The 15,204-nt window shown below is 43.5% G+C and overlaps 1 protein-coding gene across 1 annotated transcript in view; it reads right to left on the reverse strand.

Annotated features, from left to right (window-relative positions):
- POLN (DNA polymerase nu) overlaps positions 1-15,204 on the reverse strand; it is a 156,325-nt gene that overhangs the window by 139,171 nt on the left and 1,950 nt on the right. The window contains exons 2-3 of the mRNA XM_030876705.2: positions 4,686-4,765; positions 2,253-2,756 (exon numbers count right to left, since the gene is read on the reverse strand). Coding sequence (XP_030732565.2) covers positions 2,253-2,756; positions 4,686-4,765 — 584 coding nt within the window. The remainder of the gene's footprint in view (positions 1-2,252; positions 2,757-4,685; positions 4,766-15,204) is intronic.

The following is a 15,204-nucleotide window of genomic DNA, read 5'->3' on the forward strand; positions in this document are numbered from 1 at the left end:
AATATATTGATGATCTGCTAATAAGTAGTGAGACAAAGCAAGTTTCAGCTCAGAATACTGCTAAGGTCCTAATTTTCTGAGAAAGGCTCAGATTTCACAACAGTGTTCAGTATTTAGGATTTATTTTGACCCCCAGGAGCGCAAGTCCTGGCCATGGATTGAAAGACAGCAATTAGCGCACTACCATCTCCAACCACGAAGAGACAACTCCAAGGCTTTCTCAGGATGGCTGGGTTCTATTGTATCTGGACTCCAAATTATGGCCTTACAGCAAAACCCCTATATGAGGCTCAGAAGGGGGAAGAAAGGGAATAGGGGCCACCAGTAGGCCTTTGAGACTCTAAAGACTGAGTTGAGTAGGACACCAGCATGGGGGCTTCCAACGTCAGACAAACCCCTCACCCTATACTCCATGAGAAGTCAGGGATAGCGCTCGGAGTTCTGACCTGAAAGCTGGGGCCAGATCAAAGACTGGTGGCTTACTTTTCAAAACAACTGGACTCGGTGCCCCTGGGATGGCCAAACTCCCTGTGAGCAGTAGCAGCCATGGCTCTATTGGTTAATGAGGCTTCCAAGCTCACCCTAGGACAACACTTAGATGTGTTAACCCCTCATCAGGTACAATCTGTGCTAGAAGTCAAATGACATCATTAGTTGACTGGAGGAAGGTTAACAAGATATCAGGCCCTCCTAATGGAACCCCCGACATTCCCTTAAAGGTGTGTCAAACCCTGAACCCAGCAACTCTGTTTCCAGCGGCCGAGAATGGAGACTTAGTGCATCAGTGTATAGAGACCAGAGAGCAAACTTACTCCAGCAGGCCTGATCTTCTAGATGAGCCTCTTGACAGCCCTGAGGTTGAGTGGTTTACTGATGGGAGCAGTTTTCTAGAAATGGAAACCCGGAAGGTGGGGTATGCCATAGTTAGTCTAGTTGCAGCACGCGGGATCTTCGTTGAGGCATACAGGATCTTTTGCTGTGGCGCACAGGCTTCTCTCTAGTTGTGGCGTGTGGGTTTTTTTTTTTTTTCTTCTCTAGTTGTGGCGCACAGGCTCCAGGGCACGTGGGCTCTGTAGTTGTGGTGCACGGGCTCCAGAGTGCATGGGCTCTGTAGTTTGCGGCACGTGGGCTCTAGTTGAGGCACACAAGCTCAGTAGTTGTGGTGCGCGGGCTCAGTTGCCCCGCAGCAAGTGGAATCTTAGTTCCCTGACCAGGGATCGAACCCACGTCCCCTGCATTGTACGGCAGATTCTTTACCACTGGACCACCAAGGAAGTCCCGGGTCACAGGTTTAAATGTAAGAGCTCAGACTATAAACTGTTAGAAGAAAATACAGTAAATCTTCATGACCTGGTATAGGCAAAGCATTCTTTTTTTAAAAGCAATATTTATTTATTTATTTGGCTGTGCCAGGGCTTAGTTGCAGCATGCAGGATCTTCCTTGAGGCGTGTGGGATCTTCGTTGCGGCATGCAGGATCTTTAGTTGCAGGATGCGAACTCTTAGTTGCAGTATGTGGGATCTAGTTCCCTGATCAGGGATCAAACCCAGGCCCCCTGCATTGGGAGTGCGGAGTCTTAGCCACTGGACCACCAGGGAAGTCCCAAAGCATTCTTAAATTTAACAACAAAAGCAGAAGCAATAAAAAAGTACTTGGTAAACTGGAGTTCATCAAATTAAAAAATTCTGTGCTTCAAAAGACACCATCAGGAAATGGATAAAAACAAGCCACAGATTTGGAGAACTGCAAATCATATATCTGACGAGACTGGTATTAAAATATATAAAGAACCCTTACAGATCCAAAATAAAACACAAATAACCCAATTTAAAAATGAGCAAAAGACTTGAATTTCAAGACGTTTCACCAAAGAAGATACACAAATGGCCAGTAAGCATATGAGGAGATGCTTAATGTCACCAGTTATTAGGGAAATACAATTTAAAACCACAGTGAAATACCACTTCACACACAGCAGAATGGTTAAAATAAAAAAGACAAGTATTGACAAGGAGGTGGAGAATTTGGAAACTCACACTTTGCTGGTGGAATAGAAAATGGAAACCATTCAGCAGTTTCTTAACAACCTCATGAGAACTATGCAGTGTCAGTCACTCACCCCTGGGGGAAAGGGGAAGGCTTAAAATCTTACTTCTTGCTCTCCTATCAAAATCAGACACTAAGAAAATGGGTTTCTTTCATGGTGCCAACAAAACAGAACAAACAAACAAAAACCAACACCGTTTACTAACCTGGTCTGCTCTCAGCTGAGTTGAGCCATCCTTATATATCAGAGTCACCACCAGAGCTACTGCCTGTTTGAGCATTTCAATCAGCTGGCTTTTCTCCAAAGCATCCAAATACCTAATATCACAAAAATTGTTTGTGAATGCTTTTGAGTTCCTAGAATTTAGGTAGGTTTCAACCTCATCAGCATCTTCTTCCAATGCCATAAGTTTACTTGTTTTCTCTGATGAATTATTACATGTGATATGTTTTCTTTTCAGACTCATGCTTTCTTCATTGTTTTCATTATTTATGCTTTCCTTTGGTACGTGTTTTCTCTTATGTTCCATTCTCTGTAGAACTGAAGCCTCTTGGTCACACTGTGGAATTAAACACCGGGAAGAAGCCAATGAGCCGATATTCTTCTGGTTTTGGTCAGTAGACACTTGATCTGTGAGTCTGATACTGGAGGACTGAGACGAGAACTCGATGGAAACTCTTGATGTCTGGCTCGTAAGAGAATTAAGATTCTATAGAAAAATGGAAAATATTTCACTAGAATATGGATTCATAAGACAGGTCTAAACCAAAGTAAAATCTGATAAAACTCATCTAAGGTAAAGTGGGAACACAGCTTCACATTAACTATGACCCAACTTTCTAATGAACTATGGAGTGTCTTCCAGAGCAGTGGTTTTTCTCAACCAGGTAGGAGTGCATATCTGCATCCTGGGCTGGAATAGGCAGGAGTTAGTTTAGAAAGTCTCCCACAGCCCTGCGCTGGCACCATGCGTGTAACAGGAGATGCTGTGGAGGGGAGTGTGCTGCACATGTGCGTAAGAGTGAGGATGAATCACTGACAACTTCCAACCAAAGGCCATTTATAGAGAAAATTAAATCACCACAACTAGTCGATAATATGTTAATCTACCTACTAAAATTTCTTTAAAAATACAGCTCGGCAGCAATCCTCTTCCTGTTTCGATCTAGCAATGTGCAATATTCATTCATCAGTTCACAGACTGAGGGGGAAAAAGCATCTCTCCGTTTCATTGTAGGATTCATTTACAATAAAATTTTATTTTTTATGTTTATTTTTCAGATTTTATGATATATTTATGCTATTCTGAACAAACGTATACCAATAATACTTTAAAAATAATTTTGAAAGAAAATGTTTTAACACAGTCACGTGATCACAGAAAATTTAAACTTATAGTCATTTTTATTGCAGAGAAATATTATATGCTTTTTAAGAAAAGACTTCCAAACATAAAATTATATCAAAATAAAAATTCTGTGGAGAAGTATACAAGAAAAGGAGTCAAGAAGGAAAAGGAAAATATAAAAATTCAGATTGTTGAAGAATATCCTGCTCATGTATTTTTTAAAGGAATGATTGTAGATATCAAGTTATCAGAGTATAGTATTTAGATATTAGTGGACATATTTTAAACTGTGATATAAGTTTTTTAAATGTCAACATTATTAACCCACCAGAAATCATGTCCTATGAAACTTTTTAAACTTGTGATAAATATTTTAAACGTCAACTTAAAAATATGTCAGGAGATACATGGCTTTTCAAAAGGCTTTTGTGAGAAAGGGAGCAAGACGATTTGAAGACCTCTGCCTTAGGGATCGAAGGAGCACAGTTTGAACACCTTTGGGAGAGAGAATTTCCATTCACTTTCAAAGGGCTGCACAGTCCCTTTTCTGTCAAAGATGCCGCTCCTTCCACTTCAGGGGCAAATAACCATCCCATCAATCCAGGGATTTACTAAGGGAGCTTACATTAGACTAAGTTAGATTTGGATTTGGACACAGGTAGTTTGCTCCAGAGCCCACTCTCTTAACTATTACGCCACCTCCACCACTGCTTCCTAATAACATGACCTCTTCTCATCTCTCTCCCAAGCCCAAACCACGTAACTCACCCATTGCAAATTTTATACCCCTTGCTTTCTGAACTTCTCTTTATTTCCACTACCCCAAAGTTCCAAGCTCTCTTCCCCTAACCTAAAAACTTTTCCCAAAGTCCTTCCCCCACTCTCTAAAGGTGAGGCTCTTTAGACTGACCATTTCTTGGTCATCGTTTACACCTCAAGTCAGAGTGTTCATACTTCAGACAAACGTCCCAGATTCCTCTCCCCACCTCCCAGAAAGAGCGGAACGAAACAGCACAAAAACTGGGTTAGCCATCTCCCCTATCGTTCCCAAAGCACTTGGCCCTGTCTCCTATAGTGACACTAATTCACCGCGTCATAGAGAAATATTGTGCTTCTCTGTCTTCCTAGTCCCCTCATACAAATTAAACTATCAGCTCCTGGAGAAGAACTCCTTTCGTTTTTTTTAACCGTTGCATCCACAGTGCCTAGCATATAGTAGACACTTGGTAAGTATTTATTGAATGAATGAAAGTTATCTGTTTAGAATTAGTCATACTTGCAAGGTTTCACCTTTTTTTCCAGTGACTGATTCTTCCCATCTTCAGGTAGTACTGAATACCTAACACTGGATTTGTCCACCACTTCTGCAGCTTTAAAAGACACAGAAAGGAAGCATGAGGGAATAAAGAAATTAAAATCATATAATTAGCTAAACATTGAAAATAGCCTCTATAATCATTTACTCATTATTTACTTAATTAAAACAATGTAGTAAAATTTACAACCAAAATGCATACTACCATTGTAATAAAATTTATGCAAAGTATCTTCAAATTAACTGGAGACAGATCTATGTAATCATGCAGTGTTTATTAAAAAGTAGTACCTGGTATTTGCATTTGAATACTTGATTCTGAAAACCCAAGTTCACCATTTTACAGAAAGCTTGTAAGTATTAAAGGTGAAGAAATTCTTAGACTGAAAAATATTGTAATGGAACAATTACAACTTCAGTAAAATATCATTAATACAAACTTCTCATTTAGATTTTGTTTTAATTTTAATAAGTTTGGGCTGGACAGGAAGTGATGGAACCTGGGTTCAACCCCAGGCAACATGACTAAAGTTTCGGCTCGTAACCTCTGGGATGTACGTTCTCTCTATAGCAACGATAACAACGATGAAATGCAAATGGGGGAAATCTTTCACTTACGATAGAGGAAAGTTATACTCAGGATTAATTTAACAAGAAAAGCACAAGGCACTCAATGATGGAAACTTAAAATCTTATAAAATGGCATAAAGCATGATCTATACAAATGCAAATACATAGCACTGAGATATGAACAAAATATTTAATTCTCCTAAATATAAATTTAATGCAGAGACTTGCCTGGTGGTCCAGTGGCTAAGACTCCACGCTCCCAATGCAGGGGGCTGGGTGCGATCCCTGGTCAGGGAACTAAATCCCACATGCCGCAACTAAGAGTTCGCGTGTCTCAACTAAAGACCCCGCATATCACAACTAAAAGATCCTGCACGCAGCAATGAAGATCCCGTGTGCCACAACTAAGACCCGGCACAGCCAAATAAATATATATATATATATATCTTTTTTAATTAATGTAATTCTCATCAGAGACCCTACAGGGTTCTTTTAATTGAAAGAAATAATAATTTCAAAGTACATATGAAATATTAAATGTCTGAAAATAGAGAAGAAAGGTAAGGGGGTTTTTTGGCTGCACCGTGCAGCATGCGGGATCTTAGTTCCCTGACCAGGGATCGAACCTGTGACCCCTGCATTGGAAATGTGGAGTCTTAGCCACTGGACCACCAGGCAGGACCCAGAAAGGTAAGTTTTTTTAAAAAAATAAAAGAAGACTTGCCTTGCCATATTATCAGAACATACTATAAAGGCACTGTAATCAAATCCACAAGGTATTTGAATAGGAATAGACAAAAAGATCTCTAAACCGAGTAGACAATCCAGAAACTGACCCCAGGACTTATGAGAATTTAATATACAACGAAGATGGTATTTTAATGCAGTAGAGAAGGATAGATTAATGAATAGGGATAGTACAACTAGCACCACTTCTGAAAGAAAATAATACATTGGGAAAACTGGGACAAAAAAGACAAAGGGTTAATATTTTTATTATACAAGTTACACTGACCAAAAAAGAAACAATTCAATGGAAAAGTGAGCAAAAGACAGGGAGAGGCAACACACAAAATAGCAAATCCAAAAAGCAAACAAACATTATGTAATACTCAAACTCACTAGTAGTCAGGGAAACACAAATTAAATATAGTTGGAGATAGAGGAGAAGAGGTAGTCTCACTCATTGCTGGTGAAAATGTGAATGGTTAGGATCTTTTTGGAAAGCACAGTGTCAACACTTACTAAAATTAAAAATACGCACATCACTCTCAGGAGTCGGGAAGCAAAGAACGAACCCAAAGGGAGGAAAGATGGGCCTCTGAGATGCTACCAATGTTCTGTTTCTTGATCTGGGTGAAGGTGATACGGGTGTTCAGTCTGTGAAATTTTGAACTATAATCTTAGGATAGTTGTGCTCTGTGTGTGTGTGTTGTAACCTCAATAAAAACAAAGAGGTATAAATCATCTAACCAAACCACCTCACTCCCGGCTATCCGTTTCACAGAAATATGTGCAACAGGAAATAGGTTTAAAGCAAAACATTTATGACAGTATTGCTTTACGGCAAAGGACTGAAAACAAAGGAGATACCAATCATGAGGGCAGTCGATGGATAAATTATGTAACATCCACACCATGAAGCACAGAGCCATTGAAAAGAATGAGCTGTATTAGTTGACTTGAAGATGCAGAGATCTGTGAAAATATGATCCCATTTTTTAAAACAATGACCAAATCTCCCCATTTATGTACATGAGTATGTTATACCCATACACTGGCACAGGTCTGGTCCCTGGGAGGCTGACCCTGAGATGAAGGCTTGCATTCAGAAAGGTTTTGGGGTAGCGCTCTCAGGATCAACGTCTGTAGGGGAGTGAAGGAGGGAGGACTGGTCCAAGATGCGGCCGCTACAAAGGCCTGCTCTGGACCTGGCATGGTCCTGTATAGTTGTCCCCCACAGGGTCAAGGGAGCTGAGCCTTTATTCCCCAGCACCCACCAGTCATTACCTGGTTGCTCCTGGGAAAATGGTGTGCCCTTGGGCAAAGAAGCTCTTTGCAGCTGAGGCAACCACCGGGAGGGGCTGTGTGGTGAGCAGCAGCTGGGGTGATGAATGGGGGGCTCGGGGCATCCACAGTGTTCACTACAGTCCTGCCTACGGTTCACTACACTGCGCAGCTCAGATATGTTCTGGGAGCAGCTCCTTCGGGACTCTGCTGGGCCTCTTCCTGAGGGAACTTAAAAGGAAGGTTAATGGGGTGAACTGCCTGTCCTTGTCCTGCAGCTGGTCTCAAAGCTGCAAATGCTATTCACCTCCCTCTCCTACCCATTCTGAGGTTCCCCTCACCCTGGCTTGGCACCTCTGCTGGTCTAGGTAGCTTGCCTGATCGTGACCCAAACCCTCATCCCTGAGGGGTGTAAGTCCCTGGTCACCATACCCTTCTCAGGCCACGGCCACTGCATTTACCAGCAAATTTGGTCAGAGGACCAAGAGGTGGCCAATCACATCACTTGGGTGCCACGTAGATGCTTTCCTGCCCCATTATGTAACGGCAGCCCTGACCTCTGGTGAACAGGAGGTCACCCCTAGCAGGATGGAGAGTACCTCACTTGCTTGCCAGTCTATTGGAGTACAGAACTTGAACGACTGTGCAGCAGCTATAGCTTGAAATCGAACAGTACTCTTCCTTTGTCCCTGGTGGGTTTCCCCTGGGGAGTCAAGACTAAACCTGCAGAACCCAGAGGTATCTGGAGAGAGAAACACAAATTTATTGGGAGGGGCATTGGGAGTGATGGTAAGCAGGGCCACTCCCACTGCCACCTTTTGGCTACCAGAGCCCTTAATTATCTATACTGGGGACACTGCATCCTGCAATGGTCACTGATGTACAGTGTATACTGCAGCCTGGAGGTCACCTGAGCTCAGCCTGCTACCCACCACTCTACCACTCTGTTGGGCTGGCATTTCTGGGTGTGTGGCTGTGACGGAACCTGTGGGTCCCACGATCATGTATGTGCCCACTGCAGCTCCTTTGCTGTAAAGTGGGTCCCTATATCCAGGGCAATGCTATGCAGGATTCTGTGTCAGTGGGTCAAAGGCTCTGTGAGCCTTGTATTACGGAGCTCACTGAGGCCCTGCGTATGGGAAAGGCAAACCCGTGCCTGGAATACGTGTGGATTCGAGTCAAGACGAATAACGGCACCTTTGGGGGCACAAGGGGTCCAGTATTGCCAACTAGCCCCCAAGTGACTGTTCTCAAAGTTCAGTACTACTGGGGACCCAGAGTTCAGTGTGTCATTGGAAATTCAACAGAGGCAACGGCGAGATCGGCCCTGGGGAGTGGGAGCGCCATGCTGTTGGGCACATGCATAGCCTCTGCCCCAGCCCCATGATCACTCCAGTAAAGAGCCCAAGTTGCCCATACAGGGACAATAGATGACAGAGGCTGGTGGACGTCACCTGGCCAGGTCATTCCAGTTTTGTTCCTTCCTTCAACACTGCCGCAGGTAGATGCTCCCTGCGTCTGCTATTATTGTAATCCTCAGTTTTCTTTACTTCTTGTCAGCTAATCCCATTACTAGTTAATAATGCTTTAAACTTTCCCTGTTCCAATGACTATAGGGTTTCTGTTCCCTGACCAGCCCGTCTCATCCACTCCCTTAACAGGCCCTGGTACCTCTTGGCCAGGTTATGTAGTGACTTAATGGCCAAAAGAGGAGGTGGCATTTCCTGAGGGAGGATGTGTTATTTCTCAAGATAGAACCCTCTTGCACTGTCTTTAAGCTGGGGAACTGGCGGGTAGAGAGAGAAGGGGGCTGGCCTTTAACAGAGAGGAGTAGCTACTTCTGCAGGTCCCAGAGGTACCTGGGATTCAAACTTGAATGCACCAATCGAGACGTCCCCATCCTGCATCTCAGGGTCAGGTCCCTCTTCCTGGTCAAGGCCCTGACCTTGAGGTAGAACACCCGCCAGGGCTGAGCATCCAACGTCCTCTGGAGCTCTACCAGCCATACTAGGCTGGGGCGGGGGAGGGGGGGCGGGGTGGGGGTGGGGGGGGGCTGTGACTGCAGGTGGTCTCTTCACAGGCTAGCAGGTGAGCCCTCTGGCTATCACGTTTACCCTTTAATTGCTAATTAACCACGCTTGGCCTTTGTCTTTTTCCTAAGGATCCAGCCACAGCCACCAATGCCATTCTCTTCCATGGTCCTATTCTTTTCAAATACATAGTACTGCCCAGCAGCTTGCACAGCTGCTTGCACTGGTATGCCAGACCAGCCACCCCTAGTAAAAGTTTTAACTGCACCGCTGCCATCCGTATTTCACCTACAACTTGTGATGAAGTCATCAGTGCCAGCCCACCTAAGGGTGACCAAATTCCAAAATGCCATGTCTGCTTTCTCAGACCACTACTGGCACCCACTGCATAGATCAAGTTCCCTGGGGACCAGACTGAGCTTTTCCTGCAAACGTTTACTTGGGGATGCTCTTGGGGAGCAGGACTGAGGGAGTGCAAGCTCAAATGTGATACAGTTGCAACAAAGCCCTCAGCCAATCTCATCCAAGGAGGCGGAGGTCTGGGTGGCACAACACAGCTACACACACACAAGCTATAATTACTATCATGAAAACAAAAACATAAAAGGCATACGCTAAGTTGTTAACACAGGGAAGCAATAAGGGGAGATGTTTCAACAAAGAAAAAGCCTGAACTAAGAAAACAATGTACATATAAACCCTTTCACTGTGTGTGTGAAAAAAATAAATGTAAAAAAAAAAAAAATTTTTTTTTAAATAAATTTATTTATTTTTGGCTGCTTTGGATCTCCATTGCTGCATGTGGGCTTTCTCTAGTTGCAGCGAGTGGGGGCTACTCTTTGTTGCAGTGCAGCGAGTGGGGGCTACTCTTTGTTGCAGTGCACGGGCTTCTCACTGTGGTGGCTTCTCTTGTTGTGGAGCACAGGCTCCAGGCATGCGGGCTTCAGTAGTTGTGGCACGCGGGCTCAGTAGTTGTGGCTCGCGGGCTCTAGAGCGCAGGATCAGTAGTTGCAGCACACGGGTTTAGTTGCTCTGCGGCATATGGGATCTTCCCAGACCAGGGTTTGAACCCATGTCCCCTGCATTGGCAGGTGGATTCTTAACCACTGCGCCACCAGAGAAGTCCCCCACCCCCAATTTTTTTTTAATGTGGGATTATGGACTTTATTTTTCTGTTTAAAAAAAAAAAAAAACTTTTTCTGAAGTAGTACAAACAAAAACAGACCCCCCAAAATGTTGAGGAAAATACAACATAAATAATGAAATAGTAAAGTCCTTCCTATATATTTTACATGTCTGTATGAAGCTCTTACAAATCGGTAAGAGCTGAATTCACAGATCAACCCACCTGTGGCAGCATCAAAGATGAGACCACCTTTGCCTGCCTTCAAAAAGCTCAAAACATACCAAGAGTTAAAGCATTATGCAAATAACCCAAAACTACATCACAGGAAATTCTCTAAACTGAGTTGCCAATGAATCAAATGCAGTTTACTTCCAATAAGGCATTCTGGTAATGAAGCATCATTTGAGCAGAAATTTGTAAAATGCTATGATTTCACCACTCGGAGTCATGTACGAAGGAGAGAAAGAAAAGGTAAGCAGAGGATGAAGTCAGGAAATGACGCGTGTTTGGAAGTTAAGAGTCAAATCTGAACGGGAACTAATCCCTTATCGGTCGCATCATTTGCAAACATTTTCTCCCATTCTGTGGGTTGTCTTTTTGTTTTGTTTGTGGCTTCCTTTGCTGTGCAAAAGCTCCTGAGTTTAATTAGGTCCCATTTGTTTATTTTTGTTTTTATTTCCATTACTCTGGGAGAAGGATCAGAAAAGATATTGCCGTAGTTTATGTCAAAGAGTGCCCTGCCTATGTTTTCCTCTAAGTTTTATAGTATCTAGTCTTACATTTAGGTCTTTATTCCACTTTGAGTTTATTTTTGTGTATGGTGTTAAAGAATATTCTAGTTCCATCCTTTTACATGTAGCTGTCCAGTTTTCCCAGCACCATCTACTGAAGAGACTATCTTTCCTCCATTGTATAGTCTTGCCTCCTCTGTCATAGATTAATTGACCACAGGCGCATGGGTTTATTTCTGGGCCTTCTATCCTGTTCCTTTCATCTATATTTCTGTGTTTGTGCCAGTACCATACTGTTTTGATGATTGTAGCTCTGTAGCATAGTCTGAATTCAGGGAGCCTGATTCCTCCAGCTGAGTTTTTCTTTCTCAAGATTGCTTTGGCTATTCAGGGTCTTTTGTGTCTCCATACAAATGTTAAGATTTTTTTATCTAGTTCTGTGAAAAATGCCATTGGTAATTTGACAGGGATTGCACTGAGTCTGTAGATTGCCTTGGGTACCGGGGGGAAGGGTGGTGGGGGGAAAAATAGATTGGGAGTTTGGGATTGACATGTACACACTGCTGTATTTAAAATAGATAACCAAAAAGGACCTGCTGTTAAATTAATTAATTAAAAAAAAATCTGAATGGGGCATAAAGAGAAGGAAATTGATGGGACATTAAGACTTAAAGGGCAGGCAAGGGCCAGGCTGCACTGTAGGAACACATGGGGATGTTTCTACAGATAAATTCTGCAGAGAGCAAGGACAAGAGCTGAGCTAATCCCAGCAACAGTGCAAAGGCAGGAGCAAAGTGGCAATAAATTGACGGCAAACGGCAATTAGGAAACTTCTGCAAATTTTCAAGTGAGAAGGAACGAAGGCTTGAATTAGAGCAGTGGGAATTGGAATCTAACACCTGGCAGGGCTTGCTAAGTGACTGGACATAAGGATTTTATGTTTATTTGATAGAAATAAAAACGTTTATCCACATTATTCTTGACCAGAATGAATATAATAAAAATAAATCTACTTTGTCATTTAGCTTTATGTTATCCGTCCTTGAAATTGCAAAGATTTCCACTACATGGTGGGACTAAAGACACACTTCACATTAATGAATTGGATTTTGACAAGTATTTACCTTGAGGAGCCTTACACCCGTATTAATTTGTAATGCCTGGGCTTCCCTGGTGGCGCAGTGGTTAAGAATCTGCCTGCCAATGCAGGGGACACGGGTTTGAGCCCTGGTCTGGGAAGATCCCACATGCTGTGGAGCAACTAAGCCCGTGCGCCACGACTACTGAGCCTGCGCTCTAGAGCCCACGGGCCACAACTACTGAGCCCACATGCCACAACTACTGAAGCCCATGTGCCTAGAGCCCATGCTCCACAACAAGAGAAGCCCCTGCTCGCCACAACTAGAGAAAGGCTACGTGCGGCAACAAAGACCCAACGCAGCCAAAAACTAAATAAATTAATTAAATAAAATGGCCCTTTAAAGAAAAATATGTAATGTCTATAAAACTATTCTTATCTTACTAGAAAAAACCCATATTCACCCCTAAGCTCTATTAAGTTAAAAACAATTTTGGATAAATGTGTACTAGAAAACGTTATTTGATTTCTATAGGTACTTAGAGAAAATACAGAGATGTAGTCTAATAAACATGTGCTTAATCAAATGCATGTTATACATAGCACCAGGCCAGCTGACAACCTTGAAATCACCCTGAAAAATCTTCCTCCCCTAGTATTTCCCAAAGACTTTCAGTGGCATTACTAAACACTAAAATGACAATGTAGGGCTTCCCTGGTGGCACAGTGGTTGAGAGTCCGCCTGCCGATGCAGGGGACACGGGTTCGTGCCCCGGTCCGGGAAGATCCCACATGCCGCGGAGCAGCTGGGCCCGTGAGCCATCACCGCTGAGCCTGCACGTCCGGGGCCTGTGCTCCGCCACGGGAGAGGCCACAACAGTGAGAGGCCCGCGTACCGCAAAAAAAAAACAACAAAAAAACTGGCAATGTAAATTCAAGTCAGACAAACCCAATTCTGAATCTAGTTTAAAGGTGTAAGAGTTAAGGTAAAAAGCTAAGCCATAGTCACAAAAGACCCACCCATACAATGGTTTAAACCACAGAAGTTTATTTCTCTCTTGTTCTGAGGTGAGTGGTCTCAGCTGGTGGAGCAGCTGTTTCATGAAGTCACTCTGGACCCGGGGTCCCTCCAGCACGTTGGTCCACAGTCCTCTAGGACACTGTTATCATTTGCAGGTTGGAAAGGCGTCGTTCCAGATTCCAACTGGATGGAAGGAAAAAGGCCAGCTGGGAAGCAAGTCAGGTGTCTTCAGGACTGCCCTGGCAACAGCACACCCTGCTGACAGGAACCTGCCACTTGGCCACACCTGGCTGCAGGGACACTCAGCCACGTCACCGGCTGGCATGCCTCCGAGGAGGATGGATGGACTCCGGTGTGGCGGACAAGTAATCTCTGCCAGAAAGGCCTTTGGAGCAATGTAAAACTCCCTCATATGATTAGGAAGTGGGAAGTGGCTGCCATAAAAGTCAGCATAACGGTTACCTTTGAGCAGGAAAAGAAGGAAATTTTGAGATATTGGCAATGCATGAGGTAGTTACATGATGTCCTCTTTATATTAATTCATTAAGCTGTATTTTAAGTTTTTGCATCTTTTTTTCACAGCAAAGGGTTTTTAAAGACCAATCTTGCTTCAAGAAGATACACACTGTTCAATTCTTACTGGGTGTGTATACCTCAGTCAGTCTAGCAGATCAGAAAATTATATCCCAAAATGACATATAACATTGTTTGGTTTTAGTTAATACATTTTTGTAAAAGCAAATATTTGTCGTTTATTTCCATTGATTTCTGAGTTCAATTTCGCTATTTATCTGGTATGAAACGGGCTTTTAGAAATGAAATGCTGATTTACGATTTTATTTATAAGAGAGAAGGATTTGACATAACAGCTCAGCATGTGACAAGAGTCCGGGAATCAATTCAGGTTCAGCATCATTCATTCACCAACAACCCACGAGCAATCCAACTTTAACTCAGATTTATATGAAATAAGAATAAAACTGGTGGGACCGTGTGGCAGACAGACTCTAAGGTGGTCCCACGTCTCCTGCCTTCTAGTATTCATGCCCTTGTGTAACCCCTTGAGTGTGGGTGGGACTTACTTCTAACCAAAAGTATACAGCAACAGTGACAGAATGTGATTACCTTACATAGGAATGTAACGTCAGTCTTGCCAGGGACACTCTCTTGCCGGCTTTGAAAAAGCTGCAATAACGTAAAGCTGCTTATGGAGAGAATCACGTGGAAACGAACTGAGGGTGGCTTCTAGCCAACCATCACCAAGAACTGAGACCCTCAGTCCAAGAGCCTACAAGGGGCTGAACTCTGCCCACAACCGTGTGAGCTTACAAGCAAATGCTTCCCATTTCGAGCCGCAGATGAGACCCCAGCCCTGACTGGTACCTGCACTGCAGCCCTGCAGAGGACCCAGCTAAGCTGTGCCCAGGCTCCTGACCCACAGCAACTATGAGGTAACAAATGTGTGTTGTTTTAACTAAGTTCACAGTAAGAGTGTGACACAGGAACAAATATAATCTTTGTGAAAATTCCACTCTTTTTCCAAATCCAAGAACACTTGACAGAAAATACCTTATCTTCTCAATAAATTTACGAAAACTAGGATTTTAACAGGGTATTTTAAGAGCATGACAAGACAGCTCATGACAGGGGCTGACTGCCATTAATTTTTCTCAACAGAGACTCACATTACTGCTTCAAGAGGCATTTTATTATTTTATCATTTTTTTTTGTTTTTTTTTTTTTTTGCGGTACGCGGGCCTCTCACTGTTGTGGCCTCTCCCGTTGCGGAGCACAGGCTCCGGACGCGCAGGCTCAGCGGCCATGGCTCACGGGCCTAGCCGCTCCGCGGCATGTGGGATCTTCCCGGACCGGGGCATGACCCCGTGTACCCTGCATCGGCAGGCGGACTCTCAACCACTGCACCACCAGGG

The sequence above is a fragment of the Globicephala melas genome, chromosome 5 (assembly GCF_963455315.2).
Source record: "Globicephala melas chromosome 5, mGloMel1.2, whole genome shotgun sequence".
Lineage (NCBI taxonomy): Eukaryota > Metazoa > Chordata > Mammalia > Artiodactyla > Delphinidae > Globicephala > Globicephala melas.